The sequence below is a fragment of the Sinohyriopsis cumingii genome, chromosome 18 (genome assembly GCF_028554795.1).
Source record: "Sinohyriopsis cumingii isolate HCF-2022 chromosome 18, ASM2855479v2, whole genome shotgun sequence".
Classification (NCBI taxonomy): Eukaryota; Metazoa; Mollusca; class Bivalvia; order Unionida; family Unionidae; genus Sinohyriopsis; species Sinohyriopsis cumingii.
In genome coordinates, this window is record NC_142978.1 from 55,689,534 (window position 1) to 55,712,608 (window position 23,075).

The 23,075-nt window shown below is 35.8% G+C and overlaps 1 protein-coding gene across 3 annotated transcripts in view; it reads left to right on the forward strand.

The window, feature by feature from the left end:
• LOC149776688 (mediator of RNA polymerase II transcription subunit 24-like) overlaps positions 1–23,075 on the forward strand; it is a 92,854-nt gene that overhangs the window by 20,726 nt on the left and 49,053 nt on the right. For 2 of the 3 annotated variants that reach the window (XM_089941222.1, XM_089941221.1), the window contains exons 7-12: positions 1,410–1,569; positions 2,796–2,918; positions 6,523–6,650; positions 9,425–9,511; positions 11,031–11,139; positions 22,588–22,730. In XM_089941222.1, coding sequence (XP_089797348.1) covers positions 1,410–1,569; positions 2,796–2,918; positions 6,523–6,650; positions 9,425–9,511; positions 11,031–11,139; positions 22,588–22,730 — 750 coding nt within the window. The remainder of the gene's footprint in view (positions 1–1,409; positions 1,570–2,795; positions 2,919–6,522; positions 6,651–9,424; positions 9,512–11,030; positions 11,140–22,587; positions 22,731–23,075) is intronic. The other variant, XM_089941223.1, reaches the window with a different exon arrangement.

The window sequence follows — 23,075 nt, forward strand, 5'->3', positions numbered from 1 at the left end:
GGTTTAAAGCGCTCTCCGTTACGGATCACTGCCATCTCACCTCTGTCTGCGTGGGTTCGAGTCTCGGATTCGGCCAATGTGGGTAATTGAGGAAGCTTGCCAGTAGCTTCTCGAGGGTCGGTGGTTCTTTCTGGGGATTTCCCAGGTTCTTCCTCCACCATTAATACTGACTGTCATGTATAGCCTATCATGTGCTGAAAAATGGCGTTAAACCCTACAACAACAACATTGTAAGTTTGTTTCAGTGTCATCACTGCCAGCTTTAATTTTATTTTGCTTAAGAGCAACTTGCATCATTTTGAATTATGTCATGAGAAAATAAGTCACAGTGACTTTTTTAAAACAAAGGCACTTTAGTTACTCTTTGTTAATCATCTTTGTTAGACATTGTTGTTGTTGTTGTGGGGTTTAACGCCATTTTTCAGCACGATAGGCTATACATGGCGGCCAGTATTAATGGTGGAGGAAGAACCCAGAAAACCCCGGAAAGAACCACCGACCCACGAGAAGCTACTGGCAAGCTTTCTCACATGCCCACATTGGCTGAATCTTAGACTCGAACCGCCGCAGACAGAAGTGAGATGGCAGTGATCCGTAACGAAGAGCGCTTTAGACCACTCGGCCACTCGGGGCCCCTTGTTAGACATAGTAGACATAGTATGTAGACATAGTATGTTCATGAAATTTGGTCAGACTGTCAGTAGCATTATTCTGAATCACCTCAGGGACATAGTTGTCACAGTGACCTATCTCTGTTACACTAATGAATGTTTTTTTGAAAGGGTAACCCCATTATAAAGGTTTTGTCTTAAAGCTAAATATTCTGTAGGTATACCGTGTTCATGGAACATGGTGTTCCTTGCATGATTCTAAACCAAGGAAGCAGAATCTTGGTCACAGTGGCCTTCTTTCTTCAAATGCATTACCCTATCATAATATGTTAGGAGAACATCAATATCAGACAAATGCAGCTCAAGATACAAAAAAAAATAAAAAACAATCTTCTTGTGTTAGCATCAGATGTGCTGAAATTTAATATGCTTGCCAAGAAGGAAGTTGGATGAGATTGGTCTTACTTTTTGATAAAGGGACTGAACCAAGTACCCTTTCGAGCTACCAGCTTGAACACCTTTGACTCAGATTTTCTACAAGACCAAGTCTCATGTCACTCTAGTCTTGAAACCTCAGTCTTGTTTGGGCTCTTCTTCCCAAAGGCGTAGAAACTGTAGATGAAGCAGACTGAGCTGATTAGAATAGGTAGGGAGAGGGGTGGCAAAACTGTTTTTGAAAAATGTCAATGGCTTTCCTTAGGAATATGCCAATTTATCATGCTGTCAATTTTAACTTGTGTGAAATTTATTTAATGTTGAGAGTGAAATAAAAAATTGTTGACCTTGTTTGTATTAAAGGATCCAGGAGCTGACACTTCCCAGTGAGCCAGTTTTTGAGTTGCCGCATCTGCCCCTGTGTCCCACTGTCAACACGATGGCTGTCATGGAAGCAGTTCTTAATCCAACCAATGATGTTCAGCCTTTTGTAGATCAGCTTTTTGTAATTGAGAGATTATTGGCAAGTTAATTATTTATTGAGAGAAGTTAATTTGTTAATATTTTTTGTTCAGAATGTGTTAATAAATGCCTCTTTGAGGTGGAATTCGAGGCAATATAATGAGTTCCACAAAAACTTCAGCCAACTTATCTATATGCAACTATATTGTCTATGATAATATTGATTGCTGAGAATCTGAAATGTTTTGCAACCATCACATTTTTGGCAAATTTAGTCAGACACTGAAATTTTAGACAGTTTCATTACATTAAAACTAACTGTGCTGTACAAGATGCATATTGGCAATAAAAAAATTAACATAAGCTGTATTAATTGGAAATGAAAAAATTATGATTCTAAAATGTCATGATATGGTATGTGGTAGGACCTAAAAATGATTGCCCTGGGCATATCAGGAAGTTTACTGATAAACTGATGGCCGTTTGATCATTGATTTCCCTGGGCACGTCAGGAAGTTTACGGCAGGTTTAACAACATATCACAAAATGGACAAAAAGATAGTTTATCTTTTAAGTTGTTTACAGAAAATAGTGCATTATAGAAATGTATTAATAAATTGAATATTTACCAGTACACGTATTTAACATGATTCTGTTTTATGCGAGTCATTTTGTGACTAATATAAAATAGTCAGAAGTTAATACAACTTTCAGACTAACATGCCCTTTTGAAAAAAACAGTTGTCTGTGCAAAATCAGATTCAGGAAAGTTGGACTATTAGCATTTTGTGTTTCTGTCAAAGTTTGGAAAATATTCTTGTCTTGATACCTTTTTTACTCCTTTACTTTTCACATTTTTTCTTTCTTTTATTCATGTTCTGTAGAAAATGTTGCTGTGAATTTCTCAAAATATAATGACTGATGTTTTTTTTTCAAAAGTTGGTATATATACAAAATATCCATGCTAAATATTTTTAAAAAATGCGATTAAAGGGTTCATGTTACAGTAATGTCCGTATTTTGAAAATGATTTCTGTGGACCCCCTCCGATTTTTTTCTTCTTTCATTTTGACATATTAACTTCAGTCCAGTCTTCAATAAATTTAATATGAACAGTTTCTCGATGTTAGTAATTAGTCTTCTACTATAACTGAGAGGTAATATAATCTCAGACAAGTTTTATTTTGTACAATATGATTGGAACTTAACAAATGTAGTTTTAATTTTGAAACACATATTTTTGCTGTTGTCATACTTGGATGTTTTACATTTTTTCTTTTTCTTCAGAAGTTGAGTCGAAGCTATATCTACTGTGAGCTGTTCAGGGCTTGCTACATGGGACTGGTGGATTGTAAGGATTATAGTGGAGGGCAGGAGGAACTGAAGTGGGCAGCCTTTACATTCCTCAAGGTAAGAGATATAAGCAGTGCTTTGTGTTTTGGATTATCAGTGAGAAATGAAAGCACATTTTATCATGTCTGCAATAAGCTTAGAATGTCTGTGCTGCAGGCTTGCTGACTTATAGAATTAGAAGTTTGTTTAATTATGATAAAAGAACCTAATATTTGTCCCAAGATTTCTTCATGCAATAAAAGGGCAAGAGTTGCTCAGTTCTTATGAAATATGTTTAATTTTCCCATTGTGCATTTCTGCCTCCAACATTTGCCACATGTTTGTAAACAAAAATGTTTCTTCAGTCGCTTTATTTGTCACAATTTTCACAATGTGTTATTTTAATTTCTTGTTTCTTTGTTTGTTCATTATTTAAAGTATAACCACTGATAAGCATTTACTGCACAGTGATTCTTTTTGACATCAAACCCTAACACATTTTATGAAAAATCCAATTAAGATGCACAGTACTACATATGTGCTAACCATTATGCTTTTGGTGTAATCATTGTGCTTTTTTTTCACCAAATTACACAAATTATGCTTATATGGATTACACTTTTTTGGTACATTAAAAAGTACAAAAAAAAAAGGCAATAAAAAGTTATTTTTGTCATTTTTATTATTGTCTCTTTAATTCCACCGATATAGTTTTGAGAATATTCTTAAAAAGGTGACTGCTGCATGAGAATAGCATGAAATTACTTTCATTGTTTGCTTTTTATAGCAACTGTACTTTAAAAAAAATAGTGCAGAATGTTAAGTGAAATGCATTGCGGTGGGTTGTGGACTTTATATGGAAAATGTTAGAGTAGAGGGACATTTTCAAACTAAGAAAAAAAGGACAAATAAACACTGCTTTACAAACTTTAAAAGAAGTCTACGAGAGTAATGTAATACAGCAATCTGACACCTGACCTCATTGCAGATTTCCAGTTCACGATCATTCAGCAAAATTTACACACGTAGAATAGTTAATGAGTTCTGAATGTAAATTTTTCAGTATATTTTGTGCTTTGTATTCTGGTTATAATCCATGTGGATTTTGCCCTTTTTGACAAGAATTTTGACCAGTTGCAGACCCAGGTTAGTCGTAAAAATGTATCTTATATTCATATGTGTAAATTATGCAATTCATCCTCTTTACTGGCTTGATGGATAAATCCTGTGTAAATTAGGCAATTCATCCTCTTTACTGGGTTGATGGATAAATCCTGTGTAAATTAGGCAATTCATCCTCTTTACTGGGTTGATGGATAAATCCTGTGTAAATTAGGCAATTCATCCTCTTTACTGGCTTGATGGATAAATCCTGTGTAAATTAGGCAATTCATCCTCTTTACTGGCTTGATGGATAAATCCTGTGTAAATTAAGCAGTTCATCCTCTTTACTGGGTTGATGGATAAATCCTGTGTAAATTAGGCAGTTCATCCTCTTTACTGGCTTGATGGATAAATCCTGTGTAAATTAGGCAATTCATCCTCTTTACTGGGTTGATGGATAAATCCTGTGTAAATTCGACAGTTCATCCTCAATACTGGCTTGATGGATAAATCCTGTGTAAATTAGGCAGTTCATCCTCTTTACTGGGTTGGTGGATAAATCCTGTGTAAATTAGGCAATTCATCCTCTTTACTGGCTTGATGAATAAATCCTGTGTAAATTAGGCAATTCATCCTCTTTACTGGCTTGATGGATAAATCCTGTGTAAATTCGACAGTTCATCCTCTTTACTGGCTTGATGGATAAATTCTGTGTAAATTAGGCAGTTCTACCTCTTTACTAGGTTGATGGATAAATCCTGTGTAAATTCAACAGTTCATCCTCAATACTGGCTTGATGGATAAATCTTGTGTAAATTAAGCGGATCAGCCTCCTACTGACATGATCAATAAATCTTGTGTAAATTAGGCAGTTCAGCTGCTTTGCTGGCTTAATGGATAGATCCTGTAAATTAGGTTGTTCAACCTCCATACTGACTTGATGGATAAATCCTGTGTCAGTTAAGCAATTCAACCTCCGTACTGACTTGATGGATAAATCCTATGTAAATTTAATTAGGCAGATCAACCTCCATACTGACTTGATGGATAAATCCTGTGTAAATTAGGCACTTCAACCTCCATACTGACTTGATAAATCCTGTGTAAATTAGGCACTTCAACTTCTATACTGACGAGCAATAAAGATTTAAGTGGCCACACTATGGAACAGAACAAGTTGAAGTACTTAAGGGAGGTTACTGGTTAAAGGAAGTTGGATTTTTAGGGAGAAATGACTGTTGCAGAATTGTAACCGAGTGGGTTTTTGGACTAAATGAACAAGCCAAACACAGTGTGGGAAAGATGGAAATTTATGAATGAATTAATAATGATAAATATATGATGTAAAAATACAATTAGAAATAAACAAAACAAATATTAAATAAAATGAAGTGCAGATCCAAGAACCCTCATGGGCTGCACATACCCCTCTAAATACCCCTCTAACGGTATTTTGTTCAATACGATATTCACAAAATCTTGAACAAAATTATACTAAGATTAAAAAATAATCTTAACACAAGATTCAAAATACTCTTTGACACCACTAAGGTTCAAAATAATCTTGATACAATTCAAGATTCAAAATAATCTTTGATACACCTAAAGATTCAAAATAATCTTTGAAACAACTTTAGATTCAAAATAATCTTTGACACAACTTAAGGTTCACAATAATCTTATCATGACTAAGATTCACAATAATCCTATCACGACTAAGATTCACAATAATGTTTTCACAACAGACAGCGTTGTTCTGGAAGCTCCAGATGACTCCAAGAAACTTCAGACAGCTTCATACAGCTTCAGACCGCTCTAGTCATATTCACAATAACTTTTCATAGACATTCACGGCTACAAACACGGTCAGCTACCATAATAGTCAGCTACTATAACAGTCAGCTACAAACAGTCAGCTACGAACACAGTCATAATCATCTTCAAACACAGTCAGAAACAGCTTCCAACACAGACACAGCTGCCAACACAGACACAGACAGCTATAATAAAACCAAATGGGACATAATAGTTTCTGTATAATTTCTAGATATATGATAATATTTTAAAAATCTGCATTGTAATAAACACATTATTATGCGATAACACAGTACAAACCGAATAAGCTTTACCTATCAAATAAAAAGAATGTAAATTTAACACTTACTCCTATGGCTGGAGAATAAAGGAGAGTGTATACTCCTTGATGTGATCCAAAAACGACCAGTGTGGTTTTTCGTGATTTGTCTTACTTAAATCCATAGGAGAGTGAGTACAAGTCGGGGTAGAATACCCGTGCATATCATGTTAGTCATGATACCTGACACAAGTAATCTGTGGCTAGGTACATGTTAATACAGTCGCTTACCTGGAAAAACACATTCACCCTATATAACGTTGTATGCATGTACAACGAGAAATAGTCTAATTGTTTTTAAGACAAAACCAAGTCATTTCTTTGCCTAATTCTGTGACAATGACTGGTTGGAAAATTAATAATTTGGTTGGATGTGGTTGAATTGCTGTGTAGGGGAGATCATGATAATCGGATTGTAATGTTTCTTTTTCCTTATTTTTGCAGCTTCCTCAAATCCTTCACAAGATTAGCCAGCAGTCCCCAGGCCAGGACTTTTTTGCAGAACTAGAACAGGGCTTTGATATGCTGCTAAATTATGTCCCCATGTTGGACCTCACAGATGTCAAGCTAAAGTTAGTATCAGTCAGCTTTAGATGTCATTTACAAAGATTTAAAACTGAAATTATTTGAAGTATTCATAATGAATGATGATGTATTACTGTTGGCTATATTTAGTGTTTGCAGTGTCAACAGCTTAGACCCGTGTATCATATTTTTTTCATGAGCTGAAGGCTTGTATAGTATACTGGTGGTGCATGTAATTTGCATACCATTGGATCTGAGTTTGATACATGTTGTCAGCTAATACAAAGATTTTATGTCTCCTCTCCCCCCCCCCCCAACTTACTTGCCCCACCCATGACAGTTAGTAATTATTGCCTTACAAGCATTGTGAGACCTAATTATCACATCACTGATGGCAGTATCAATGTTATAGTTTTGTGATACCGTTTTTTTTGGTAAGTCATGGGGGGGCATGCATGATTGCACAGATGCAGGTCAGGGCATCAAGTTCCTGGAAATGTTATCTAGTTTCTGCGGTAGTAGTAGTGAGGAGTAGTTAATGAAAATTCATTTTGCTTGTTTTCTTCTTTGTTTTAATCATTATGATATAATATTTTAAACTTTTAAAACAGTGTTATCTCATAATAATATTTTTCAAATTTGTGGAGACACATGCTATAAAATTGTCAATTTAATTTTTTTTCTCATAAAAACAGCCCTTATGATGTATTAGTGTCCATTCATTTAAGAGTTTATTGATGTTTTTTTTTTAGAGTTTATCGCGATATAAACTATCAGATGCTAAATCACACAGTAAATAAAGGGCATTATGTAAGCAGTGTGAGTTGGCAACTGACAGTTTGTTCCACAATAAACTCAGAAAAAACGTTAAACTCGTATAATTGCAATTATTTATAAATTAATTTATTTTTTGTTGTTTGTTTTCTTTAAATAAAGATATTCGCTATCAGTTTTAGAGCCTGTTTAAGCGTATGAATTCTCGTTGAGGCATCTGCTACGTAGCTATTTATAGAAATGGGGATTCTCCATCTGCAATGTAATAAATGCGTCAGTATCAAACAAAAACAATTCTACCAGTGCTAGATGATCTAAGGTTTTGAACATTCCACATCATGGTCTTAATCTTTTATCTAAATTGGTATATGTGATCTGAGTAGAAGTTCAATAATCAAAGCAAAGGATGTATTGTTTTGTTTAACATATGAAAGACTCTTGGATTTGATGCTATCATGAGTTCATTGTGACTTGGCCAAATTGTTATTGTCCAGACACCAATTTTCATGTTTTTAAATCTATTTTCCTGTTGATTAACGGTTTAGGCTACCTACAGGGGCTACTTACAAATGAAGTTAAGACTATTGGTAAATGGTTATAGTGATGGGCATCCAATAGTCAAACAGTGCAACACATCGGCGCTGATAGTTATGATGGGGGTGTAGTGGATCCCCCACCCACCCCACAACGTAACTATCAAAGTCGGTGTCTTACATTATAGGACTGTGAATCCAGTTGTTATAATATTAATTTGTGAACTTGCCTCCTCCCAATCCCTATATCTATGTACCTATAGTTTTAAATTCATTTGTAATGAGCTGCGGTGAAAGTGCTGTATCCTCAATGTTCTTGGCAGATTTTGAGTTTCCCAGCTTTTCTTTTTCTAGTCAAAGAAAGAATTATTTATATTCAGAAAAACAGCAAAAATGTGTTATTTGATTCCATCAAATCAATTTATTCAATTTTCTAAATAAAATGAAAGCCCACCGTTATTATTTAGTTTTAAAGGCGTGCAGTGTGTCTGTCTTTCTGTTCAGTGTTTGTGTTAGTTACTTTGCACATGACTCTGTTTATAGAAGTTAGCATGAAGTAGTTCTCTGTAGTTTATACAGAAATAAACGCATTTGGGTCTGATCACATGATTATGTTGTGACCAGTAGAAATTTTCCCTTCATTTATCAACTGATGCAGTGGCAATTATTGTCAAATGTAAATGGTATGCTTGACTCAGATTTTACTGACACATTTTGATATTTGTCTGATTATGTGTTTGTATAACTGTGCAAATCTGTAATACCAGTCTTTAATACTTGACTGTAATACACATCTGTAAAACCTGTCTCTAATATATGTCTGTTATACACATCTGTAAAACCTGTCTCTAATACATGTCTGTAACACAGATCTGTAAAACCTGTCTCTAATACATGTCTGTAACACACATCTGTAATACCAGTCTTTAATACTTGACTGTAATACACATCTGTAATACCAGTCTTTAATACTTGACTGTAATTCACATCTGTAAGACCTGTCTCTAATATATGTCTGTAACACACATCTGTAAAACCTGTCTCTAATACATGCCTGTAATACACATCTGTAAAACCTGTCTCTAATACATGTCTGTAACACACATCTGTAAAACCTGTCTCTAATACATGTCTGTAAAACCTGTCTCTAATACATGCCTGTAATACACATCTGTAAAACCTGTCTCTAATACATGTCTGTAACACATATCTGTAAAACCTGTCTCTAATACATGTCTGTAATACACATCTGTAAAACCTGTCTCTAATACATGTCTGTAACACACATCTGTAAAACCTGTCTCTAATACATGTCTGTAACACACATCTGTAAAACCTGTCTCTAATACATGTCTGTAACACACATCTGTAAAACCTGTCTCAAATACCTATCTGTATTACCAGTCTGCAATACCTCTCTGTAACACATGTCTGTAGAATCTGTCTGTAATACATGTCTGTAGAACTCATCTGTAATACCTGAGACATAAATACAAAAATTTACATCTTTTCAGTTGTGATTGCTTGATGTTCCTTCTGACAGAATGTAAAAAGTTGAATCTGCTCAGTGAAGTTCAGCAGAATCGACTTCTGCAAAGAAGGTGAGCAACAGAACACAGTTACATAGTATGTAATTGCCATGCCATGTGTGTCTTCCTATAATACCATATTTTGTCCATCTTTTGATCTCATTTTATTTCAGCTCTGCAACTTTTTTGAATGACTTCATTGGCTGAAACTAAATTTGTATAAGAGTGTTTATCTTGAGAAAACATTCATTAAGTTTGATTTTTCATCATTTTCTAACAAAATTTAATTGTGTAATGTCCCCTGTTTGACCATGAAAAATTTTGATTGTATAATGACACCCCCTTTTGACTTTGAAATTTATTTGTATAATGGCCCCTTTTTGACTATGAACTTTGCCTTTGCATAATGGACCAAGCTTTCATCAGTTGGATTGCAGGAGCATACATATTTTGTTTTTATGTTGTAGTGACAGTTGTATTTTTGTTGTTGTTATTGTGTGGTTTAATGCAATTTTCAGCACACGATAGGCTATACATGGCAGCCAGTATTAATGGAAGAGGAAGAACCCAGGAAAATCCTGGAAAGAACCACCAACCCACAAGATGCTACTGGCAAGCTTTCTCACATAACCACATGAGCCAAATCCAAGACTCGAACCCACACAGACAGGTGAGATGGCATTGATCCGTAACAGAGAGCGCTTTAGACCACTCTGCCACTCAGGGCCCCTCTAATTTTGTCTTTTGCTCACTGGTTTTACTGAAGTTCACCTAGATCCGTGAGCACCTCTGTTTTGAGAATAAAAACTGTGCATGTTTCTTTTGCCATAAGATTAGTGTTAGAATCTCACTAGGTGTGTGGAGGAAAATTAAAATTTGGGAAAAAAATGACAAAATTGAAAGAGTGTCTATTAGGTTGGTAGAGAGCAGAGGAATAATTTGAAACAGGTTATAAAATAAGTTGTCAGAGAAAAGTGTTAAAGAAATTTATTGTGTTAAGGAGGAAGATGCATGATACAAGGATTTGTAAGAAATGAAAAGTTACTATTACCAGAATAAAGATGTGCAGAAGTTCTTATTGAATATTACTAGGTAATCTGAAAAGGAGAAATAAGCAAATTTCTTTATATCAGAATTATAAAACTTTGTGAAAATACAAGAAAAGTTTAGCTTGCCTACCTGTTTAGGGTCAAGACAAGTTTCAATCTTGTCTTGTTCTTTATTAAATTTTGTTAGCAAAAGAAGCTGTCTCTTTTGGTGATCTAATTGAATGATATTCTACCAAATGTCGTTTAAGATATATCTTCAGTTTAATAAATTCAATAGAAATTTGATACCTATCTTTGTCTTTGCTTGACTTTCCCGTAGTCTCTTGCAATCACCTAAACCACCCAGTTAACAGTTGTCATGCTATCTATCCATTCATCCATAACATCTTCCATCCATCCAGGTCTGACAAATATTGGATAATAGCGCTTTACTATTGATTTTATAGCTACTACGATCTTTTATCTGCAAAGCTAAATTAATATGAATATTGTATGCATTGGGAAGGCTTTGATTATTTTACCCAAAGAACAATTTTTGTCAGGTCAAATGAAAGTCTGAAGCAGAGATCAAGTGAATCATCCACCACCCAGCCAAGTGCAAGTTTGATATTGCGAGCTGAGCCTACGGTCACTAGCATATTGAAGGTACAGGTATATTACTAGGCAAAGGTTTGCTTTGCTTTTTTTCCTTTTCTTTTGTTTTGTGTGTACAATGAACCATGTCTGTAATGAAGGATAATTGACAATTCTAATTAAAATTCATGAAAATGGGACTGAAACATACTTAGTTATAAAACAAGTTTCTTAAGCTTGAATAGTTTAAGTATGAAACATTCTCTCTGTGAAATACCTGATCACATTAACATTAGGAATTAACTTCCTCTACCTCCTTGATCCAGTCCTTCCAGAAAGATGAAACATTTCCTCTACCTCCCTGATCCAATCCTTCCTGAAATATAAGAAAATCCTCACCACCTTAATCCAGTCCTTCCAGAATGATGAAACATTTCCTCTACCTCCCTGAAACAATCCTTCTTGAAATATAAGAATATCATCGACCTACCTAATCCAGTCCTTCCTGAAAGATGAAAAAATTTCTCTACCTCCCTAATCCAGTCCTTCCTAACAGATGAAAAGTTCCTCTTCCTCCCTAATTCAATCTTTTCAGAAAAATGAAAAAATTCCTCTACCTCTCTAATCCAATCCTTCATGAAACATGAAAAAATTCCTCTACCTTTCTAATTCAGTCCTTCCAGAAAGATGAAAAGATTCATCACACTCCATAATCCAGTTATTCCTGAAAGATGAAAAAATTCCTCATTTCTGTCTGTATATGATATAACGATAGGATTGTTATTTAAAGGAAAGAAAATCTTCCAAGATTCCATTATAATGACCTGCTTGGTGACTACCCATATACTAGATGTTTCTCTCAGTAAAAGATCAGTACATATTAGCTTTTCCTTTTTTTGTGTATTGATGATGTTATGTTATGGTTTTCATCCATAATTAGTATTCTGTCTTGAGATGCAGGAACCTTAAAATAATTTTTTTCATCCATTCAGACCATCTCTCTGTTCACATTTGTAACCAGCATGGTTTAGTAATCCTTAGGCATAATTGGATAATCCTTACAATTATATTGGATAATCCTTATAATTGGATAGTCTTTATAATTGGATAATCCTTATACGTAATTGCATGATGCGAGTTGAATTGTTTATTGCATGTAGTTGTGCCTTTTAAAGGCTTTGCCTTCTTTAGGTTCTGTTTTGATGACGTTATTGCCCTTTTTCTATCATTACTACATACTTACTGCAGCAGGGTCATTGAACCAGCATAGACCTGGAACTACTCAACACAGTTTGATGTAATTTGGTGTGAACATTGTCTGTGTACTTGTATGAGTTTTGTTTTGTGAATTCAATTTTGAAAAAGGTTATGGCCCTTGTCAGTTAACTTCATATCTTCACATGTGTACTTGTATGAGTTTTGTTTTGTGAATTCAATTTTGAAAAAGGTTATGGCCCTTGTCAGTTAACTTCATATCTTCACATGTGATGTTGCCTGTAACCAACACAGCTCTGCAACCCGTACAAATAATTAGATCAGTTTGGTAGGTGAAATCCTTATTTACACGCAGATGTCCCATTGTAAGGCTCCATTTTTTTCATGCCCACTTTTGAAAGAGTTATTGACATTTTTTTTGATATTACACCTCCACTACCAGTAGACCTTTGTAAGCATGGTCTTTGACAATTAATTTATGTTATCAGATTACATGTTCCTTGCAACCAGCATACATTAAGAACCATTTGACATTCATTTGATATGAATATTATCTCATAAACTTATATGAGCCCTCTGTCTGTTTAGTCTCATTTCCAAGAATTATGGCGCCCAGATTGCTTGTCCTGCAGACTTTAGATTTCAGTCATATTGCCATGTGGCTTCAGATTGATGAGATCTTGAACAAGTTTGATTTTTAGATTTATGACCATTTACAAGAGTTATGAACCCTGATTGCCATTCTTCTGACTTTTGTTTTGGTATATAATATAAGTTTTGTTTTGTCTCATCTAAAGTTTGCATGGAGCGTGACATTGATAAAACCTTAGATTTGTTGTTGTGGGGTTTATCACCATTTTTCAGCACACGATAGGCAATAGATGGAGGCCAGTATTAATGGTGGAGGAAGAACCCAGGAAACCCTGGAAAGAACCGCCGACCTACGAGAAGCTACTGGCAAGCTTTCTCACATACCCACATTAGCCGAATCTGAGACTCGAACCCTCAAAGACAGAGGTGAGATGGCAGTGATCCTTAACGGAGAGCGCTTTAGGCCACTCTGGGCCCCCTTTAGCGCTTTAAACCACGCGGGGCCCCCTTTAAATTTGTTTCATTTCAAGTGTACTGCATTTAGAAGAGTTATTATTCCTGATTACTTATTCTTTTGACTGTTTTCATCAGTTTAATGAGAAATATTGCAGAGTTTGAGCATCCTTATATTAATTGAACACTGAATTAGTTGAATTTTCATCATTCCATGGCATCATTGAAAATGGTTATGGCAGCTGATTGCTGTCTCCAAACTTTGGTCTTCCAACTGACATTTTTCTGTTTAGGTCCCTATCTAGCAAGTGATAGAGAGCAGATCTCTTGGCAGTGCACCCCTCATAACTAGGTCTTGTTTTCCAGATAGTTTACACCATTTTTATGGACATTATCTGTGAGTATGGTAGGTATTTTTCACATCTTATTGTATGCATTCCATAAAACCATGTCTTTATAGCAGGCAGTGTTGAATGTCATTACAGTTTAATATTTTATTTTGCTTCAGTATTTTGCATATTGTTTGCATCTTATAAACAGATGAAAAGAGTTATCCATGTGACCACATAAAAGATGTTGGCTTCTGGGAATTTTCTTTATTGATTATCTTCCCACCTTTCAACTACTGACATGGGCATGATGGAAGAACATGCTGTCTTTTTTGGAAGCCCCTAGGACATAACTCCCCTGCATGCCAGAGAAGGGCCAGAGTGCATGGTGTTTTCTGATGACCTTACTGAAGTTTTCCGTCAACCATCAACTAGCTTCTACAACAAACCCATCTCCCAACCAGTCTGTCAAGCCAGTTGACTGGCTATCCATTGTTAATTTGATCATAGGGTTGATTATTGCAACGAGTCAGACCACTGACTGGCTGACCACTTTGTCATCTACAGGTTCTCATTTGGTCAATCTGTCAATGTAGCAGTCACGGTAATGACTTGCCCTCTCCATCTGTTTAATAGTTCAGGTGGCAAGTCCAGAATTTACTGCTTTTTCTATGGATAGGTACCAGCACATGTCCTTTGTAGATTTGACATTTTCTCTTCAGGGTGTTATGATTTATGTAGACACAGAAGGCTTGCAGGAAGAGGATAATGCTTGATTAACTTGGGGACCCAAATACTGTAATGAAGAGGCCTGAGTTCAGTTTTAAGGCTACTATAGAAGAGATATGTGAGATTTTGTCTACTGCTGAGTGCATGCCACCACCATCGTGAAGTCAGGCATGCTAGATCATTGGGTCAGTGCATGTGGATGTCTGGTTTGCAATTCTTTCAAGCACTAAGGAGTCTATGGACCATCTGTTGAAGAAGATATCAGACACCAGTATCATCAGTGGAGATTTAGACCATCTGTTCAAGAAGATATCAGACTTAAGTACCATCAAAGGAAATTATGGACCATCTATTGAGAAGATATGAGACACCAGAATCAACAAAGGAGATTATGGACCATCTGTTGAAGAAGATTTGAGACACCAGAATCCATCAAAGGAGATTATGGACCATTTGTTGAAGAATATATGAGACACTAGAATCATCAAAGGAGATTATGGACCATCTGTTGAAGAAGATATGAGACACTAGAATCATCAAAGGAGATTATGGACCATCTGTTGAAGAAGATATGAGACACTAGAATCATCAAGGGAGATTGTGGACTATTTGTTTAAGAAGATCTGAGATTCCAGTATCATCAAATCCTTTTTCACTCACCATCACACAATTCCTTTGGTTCCTATTACAAATGACCATGCATCAGTCTTCAGCACTTCATTTCTGATGCAACCTCAGTCAATGGTCCTTCATTATGACAGACAACTGTGTCATCACTCACTTAAGATTGACTGTAACATCAGCTGCAGCATGCCTTGATAAGGGATTTAAGATATGAACCAGCTAATCCTACTTTCTCATCTGGGATTTCTGGAGAACAGGAAGAAGTCAGATGTGTCTTCCCAGCATTTTGTCCATCTTGGGATGGAAACACATCGCAGTTTAGTTTTCTCTCTGAGCATGTTGCATTGATTGGGAAAATCATGGAGTCATTCCCTGAGAAGGCATGTATTTCTGCAAGTGTGGTTTCTGCAGCTCCTCAGGCTTGTGCTTACAGCTGTATTTTTCCTATCATCTGGCTTTTTATGTGCCCTTTTGTAGCTGGCCCTCTTTTCTCCTAGTGGTACATCTTTTCTGGTTGCCTTTCATCACCATTTTCTGGTCTTGACCAAGATATGATATTTTTGGGATCTTCAGCAAACTCTTCATATTCAAAGAGTAATTAAGAAAGCCAGATGGGATAGGTCTTGGGTCAAGAATCTGCCTGATTTAGGGATGTACGTTTCAGACAGCTCCCAGCTTCCTCAAACAGCCAATATCACAAGTCTTAATTTATGTCAAGACGGAGTCTTTCTTTATGCAAGGCATTTGTGTGGAAAGGAATTTAGCACTTCACTTGTGCACAGGGTTGCATATACCCAAGTTCTTCCACTGTGAAGGCATATGCATTCTGGCTTTTCAGTTAGAATCAGTTACTTTTGAAGACTACCATTGCTTGATTTACAAAACACCTTCAGGGCCCCGAGTGGCCAAGTGGTCTAAAGCGCTCTCGTTTACGGATCACTGCCATCTCACCTCTGCGTAGGTACGAGTCTCGGATTCGGCCAATGTGGATATGTGAAAAAGCTTGCCAGTAGCTTCTCGAGGGTTGGTGGTTCTTTCCGAGGTTTTCCTGGGTTCTTCCTCTGCCATTAATACTGGCCACCATGTATAGCCTATCGTGTGCTGAAAAATGGTGTTAAACCCAACAACAACAACAACAACAACAAAATGCCTTCAGACATGATGGAAGAGTAGACATATTCCATGATAAGGATTTCTGGATGATTTAATGTTTATTCTGAGATCTCTCGCATATAAGCCTCAGAAGCCTTGTATTGAAATGCAGCTGTTTGATTCAAGACATTGAGGTATCTGCCATACCACACAGTTGACTTTCTGTTGCTTTTATCTGAAAGATTTTGAAGAGAAATGAATCTGGTAGGTCCATTGGTGGTTGACCAGACCTTCACCAAACCTAGCACAACTTCATGATACTACCTCCACTAAACCTAGCACAACCTCATCATACAACTCCACCAAACCTAGAACAACCTCCTCATTCAAGTCCACCAAGCCTAGTGCAACCTCATCATACACATTAGTTCAAAGTTTTAAATGTATTTGCCTGGAAGTTCACTCAGTGCCTAGTTTTCTAACTTTATTGAGCTAGGATAAATTGACAGAAATCATAAATTTGGTTTTGCCAAAAATACTTTCCCATTTACATTATAATTGAGCTCTTCTGTGCCTCCCTGTATAATTGTGCATAGAGGTAGCCACCTGGCACTGAAAAGTGAATTCATAATGTTCATGTGATTTGATAAGTATTCTATGAAATACACAATTGATGATACAAATTTCCTTTCTTTGCTCGTGGGGCCAGAATATTCAGTCTATTTTGACTGTTACATGTTTCATTGTACTTTTAAATGAATGAGCATTTTTAGTTTAGCAGCCTTAAACTGTTCATTTGTGGATGATTTATTCTTTCAACTCACATTCTTGTCTTGGAACTATGCATATCAGTTATATTAATGTCACTAACAAATGACCATTTAACAACACAATTAGTTCTAAATTCTGCACAGTTCTTGCCTTTGACCAGTAATAAGAATAAAAGCATTTATCTTGTAGAATATCTTTCTGTGCCACTGCTATGTACTGTACTTTGGATGACTTGAATGGTGTCTGCTTTGTCCATACATCCTATCATTACATGCATCTGTCTTTATAAACGCTTTTGGCCCACTGGCCAGAAACCAGTTACTGTATTGGTTCTGAGCCCAGTGTGCATGTCTTTCAATATCTGGCAACATTTGCTGTTTTCAACTGCTTCTGAAAAAAAAAAAACACTTGACTAATTTCCATGAAAAATGACAGAAATCATTCAGGCATCGTGGGGTTTCAGATAGGTGCCTGAGGGTAAGGACTGCCCTGGAAACAATTGTTGGATGGCTGTGTACATTTGTCTTTTCACATCCTACAAGTATGTGCTTGATTATAGGATAGGGATCTTGATAGTTTTCAGGCTGTGATGAGGGACTAAGTATCTTGTGGATAGGGATGGGAGTTGGTAAAGATTGGCCCAGGGGGTAAGTACCTTGGGGATAGGGGTTGATAATGATTGCCCATGGGCTAAATACCTTGGAGATGGGGTGGACAAGGATTGATCCAGGGGCTAAGTACCTTTTGGGTATGGCTGGTAATAATTGGCCCAGGGACTAAGTACCTTGGGGTTGATAATGATGCCCAGGGGCTAAATACCTTGGAGATGGGGTGGATTAAAGATTGATCCAGGGGTTAAGTACCTTGGGCATGGTGTGGGTAAGGATTGACCCAGGGATTAAGTACCTTGGGGATAGGGTTAGTAGTGATTGGCCCAGGGGCTAAATACCTTGAAGATGGGATTGGTAAGGATTGAGGAGCTGGGTACCTTGTGGATGGGGTAAGTGAGGATTGACCCAGTGGCTAAGCTCCATGTGGATTGGGGGGTGTAAGGATTGGCCAAGGAGCTAAGTACCTTGGGGATGAGGGTGGGTAAGGATTAAGCCTCAGATTCATTTTTTTTTGGTACTGCTATGATCATGTATAATCTCTTTTTGTGACTCAGTTGTCAGTGACTTGTATGCATCTTTGTTTCCTTTGTTTTGCTCATATTCATCAATTTGTGTGTCTGTTTATACACCGAGGGAAGCTTGTTTGTAACATTGCACAAAAGCCACCCAGCCTAGATAAATTAAATTTGGTTAGGATATTTGCATTAATATGTATACAATCTGGTCCCTGTTATAAAAATGTACTAGACTTCATAAAAACATTCTAGACTTCATAAAAATGTACTAGACTTCATAAAAATATACTAGACTTCTTAAAAATGTACTAGACTTCATACAAATATACTAGACTTCATACAAATATACTAGACTTCATAAAAATATACTAGACTTAATAAAAATATACTAGACTTCATACAAATATACTAGACTTCATAAGAATGTACTAGACTTCATAAAAATATACTAGACTTCATAAAAATGTACTAGACTTCATAAAAATATACTAGAAAATATGCTAGACTTCATAAAAATGTACTGGACTTCATAAAAATGTACTGGACTTCATAAAAATGTACTAGACTCCATAAAAATGTACTAGAAAATATACTAGACTTCATAAAAATGTAATAGACTCCAGATCATAATTTTTTAAAAAACTTATGACCAATCAGAAGGATGCATTTGTTGATTTTCACTAGGATTTGCAAGTTTGGAATAACATTTATTATTTGATATGCTAAGTAAAATTTATGTTGCAGAGGCCTGATTAGATTTTCCAGCCATTACAGCAGGTTATTTTGGACAAAAGCCATGGTAGCATGATTCAGCAAAAAACAATTTAGATGCACAAGTAAAATTTTATAGACGTATTTGTTTTCATGTGATGACCTGATTAGAACTGCCTGGCTGTTATAGCAAACAATTCCATTTTGTTTACAGTTGTGAATATTCTTTTGTTGTACTGACCACTTCAGCTAGAGAAATAAAATTTGTTGGGCATGTTTTGATATGTAAATGACTAGAGTAGATGCGAAGGCCATAAAAGCAGTTTTTCATTGTTTGTCATAGTTTGAATATTTTTAACATTATTTTGGATGAAAAACGTTTGCACAGTTAATCAAAAACCACTTCATGGGCTTGTGTTTATGGTCTTCATGTCTGCAATGAGGGGTGCACATATTTTGCAAACACAAAGTTAGTTAGCATTACTGGTCATAAACCATCAGCCAGATATTTCCTTACCAAACAGTTTTCTCCCTGCCTTAAGCAGTCACTGAAGTGTATCTACATGCCATCTATGCAAAGTAAATGTTTGCTTTGTGAGGAAGGCATTGTTTTAGATAAAGAAATATTGTACGAGTCAGTTTGCAGGTATTTTTTATCTTATTTTTAGCCACATTGGCAATGTAAATCAAATGTAGAATGTCAAATTTAAAACAATGAGGCAGAGAGTCAAAGCAGTTCATTTGCATGGCAGTAGAAAAAGTAATGTTATCGCAGTAGAAGTAAAAGGCACCTTTTGTACCATTGTGCAAGATACAGTTCGATATCTTCAACTATTTGCCTCTGAATTAAAGCTGTCTCTGATGAAAGAAATTCCTCTATGAGATGATATATGAGTCACTTTTCTTTCATTAGGGTTAGGAGTCATTCATTGCTTAAAACATGTCAGAAATTTTTTTGAGTGTATAGGTCACAAAGAATAGACATATATGGCTTCTTTTGACTCTCTATTCAGCACAGGACTCTCACATAGAAAGCTGTCTTTTGATCTTGGTAACTTGTGTACAGAGAGACCTACTGCAACCCACTTTGACTATGTAGGCATGTGTACCAAGAGAAATGCTGTGTTTGACTACATAGGCATGTGTACAGACATGCTGTGATTCACTTTCACTGTGCAGACTTGAGTACTAAGAGAATACTGTCAGTCACTTTGTGCAGACGTGTACTGAGAGACATACTGTAACTCACTCTGACTCTTTAGACGTGTATACCAAGAGATGTTCTGACTCACTTTGACTATGTAGGCTTGTGTAATGACAGACAAGTTGTAATTCACTTTCTCTATGTAGACTTGTGTACTGAGAGACATATGTAACTATTTGACAATCTACACTTGTTTTTAAGAGACATACTGTAACTTACTTTGACTATGTAGACATGTGTACAGAGACATGCTGTAATTCACTTTCTGTGTAGACTTGAGTACTAAGAGAATAATGTACCTCAATTTGACTCTGTAGACATGTTCTGAGAGACATGATATAATTCACTTTCTCAATGTAGGCTTGTTTATTGAGTGACATACTATAACTCACTTTGACTATGAAGACATGCGTACCGAGAGACATACTGTAACTCACTTTGACTATGAAGATGTGTACTGAGACATGCTGCAATTCACATTCTCTATTTAGACTTGAGTACTATGAGACAAACTTGACTATGTAGACTTTTGTACTGAGAGACATACTGTAACTCGCCTTTCTTTGTGTAGGCTTATGTAGTGAGAATCATGCTGTAGCTCACTTTGTTTAATTTTGTGCTGGGAGAAATACTGTAATTCACCATGACTGTGTAGACATGTGTATTGTGGGACATGCTGTAAATCACAGTGACTGTAGAATTGTGTACTAAGAGACATACTGTAACTCACTTTCAATATGTAGACTTGTATTTTGAGAGATTAACTGTAACTCAGTTTGAATATGTAGACTTGTGTACTAAGATACTGCAACTCAATTTTACAATGTAGACTTGTGTACTAAGAGACATACTGTAACTCAGTTTGACTGTTTAGATTTGTGTACTATGATTCATACTGTAACTCAGTTTGACTTTAGATTTATGTACTGTGAGACACTGTAATTCATGTAGACTTGTGTACTAAGAGACATACTGTAACTTGCTTTCTCAATGTAGGCTTATGTATTGAGAGACATGCTGTAACTCACTGTGACCCTGTAAACTTGTATGTTAACATGTAGATGATTTTAAGCAGTTACTGAGACCAAATCAGTATCTCCTTCATAACCTTCTTGGCTGCCTGAAGATCATCATGCCACTTCATATTTGCAAGGTCTTTTAGTTACATGTTATCACCATCAACAAAAAATATAGTATGTCCACCTCTCATTTTATCTGAGTTGTACCATACAGTGCTCAAGCAAGTGTAGTTTTTTACCGAACAGTGCATCTCTTGTGGCAGTTTGCACCAAGTCTCTCTTCTTTACATTTTTTCTGAATCTTTAATAATATTTTCATTCACTGTAATATTTGCTGTGTTCATTGTATTCTCTTTACACATCAAATTTCAGATGTCTTTAATATATAAAATGTGCATCTTGAGGTTGCTGGTAATACCTCTACAATGGTGAACTCAAATTGACAATAAGAATCTTTGTTATATTTTGTTTCAGATATTTTTGTGTTAGATTTTGTGTTTAATCATGTAAAGAGGAGTTTTACAAAAGTGTAGAAGTTGTACAGTATTTGCTGTCATCCAGAAAACCAACAGTCATTTGCCTAGCTACCTACCAATGAAAAATATGAATGTTAAAGCTCTTGTTTTTAATTTATTATTTGTCATATATATTTATCCTTATTGCAAGACTAATGTAGTGATATGATTATTGGCTAAATCCCTCACTGCAATGTGTTGAGAGAATTACAGACTAGCCTCTGATTCCGTGCTAACAATTACTGTGTAAAGTAGCATCTTTTTAAAGTAACTGAGAAAAAATTTCATGAGATGCAACAACTTTTTATGCCCCGACTGCATTAGCAGAAGGGACTCAGTTGATTTAATACTTTTATAAATTCACATGTCTGTATGCTTGCAGTTCCATATTTTCATCCCAAGTCTGTTCTCGCAAGATGGCACAAAAACCATTTGACCAATGAAATTTTTACGCATGATGGTCAAATGTGTCATTTTCAGGCCACTAGAATAAGTTCTATTTGTACACATTTATGGATGTACCTTCATGGTATTGTTAACTTTAAAAAAATTTGACTTAGACTAATATAATTTGGTTGGCATGTTTGTATTCATGTGTAGAAGCATTGAATATGTGGGTATTTTTAAAAAAAACTTAAAAATTTACTGTAATGGTCTGAAAATCTAATGGGACATTAGAGTTTCAGACCACGACAGCAATTTTTCTGATATGTTTGAAAATTCCTTAAAGCTATTTAAACTTTCTGACAAAAGTCTACTTAGCACTTGTGGTAAGTAAATTAAATTTGTTAGGCGTATTTATATTCCTAGGTAAATTACCTGATTTCATGTTCAGGTCCTTCAGCCATTTTTAATTAGCATAATTTGGTAGGAACTATTTGAGGAGACAAATAAAATTTGATTGGATTGTTTGTATATGTCTACTAATATGCAGATGACATGAATGAATTCTTATTTCATAGCATATTTCAAAGGTTTCAGTTGTTTGCAGCAGGATATCTTTTTTGCTTAAAGCTGGGGACTACTTGTTTTTCAAATATAAGTCTTTTATTATTGAATGTAAGGTCAATACGTTGATCAACATACAGATTAGATAAGAGATTAGGTTACAAGTCAAATTTGTTTCCGTATATGATGTCCACTGTAGACTCTAGATGCTGACTACTCCAAGAACCAAGAGGCCTTACTGGGTGTCCTGTGTCACATGTTGTCAGGGAAGAGTTTCGAACTGATTCTAGCAGCTGCTGCAGCCACAGGAAAACTACAGAGTTTTGCTTTCAAACTTATCAAGTAAGTTACAAGCCTGTTTCAAGCATAACCTGGAACTCATTTAGGATGGTTTCTTTTTACCAACACCATGGAACTAATGCAGTATTGTTTCTTCTAACACCAACAAGCCAAACCAAACTGTTCTGTAACCAAACCAAACCAAACCAAAACATTCTGTAACCAAACTAAACCAAAACATTCTGTAACTAAACTAAACCAAAACATCCTGTAACCAAACCAAACCATTCTGTAAACAAACCAATCCAAACAATTCTGAAACCAAACCATTCCATGGCATACAAGCAAAAACTATGGAAAAATTATAGTTGCTGAAAAATCCATATAATCGATTCATCCGGGTTTGAT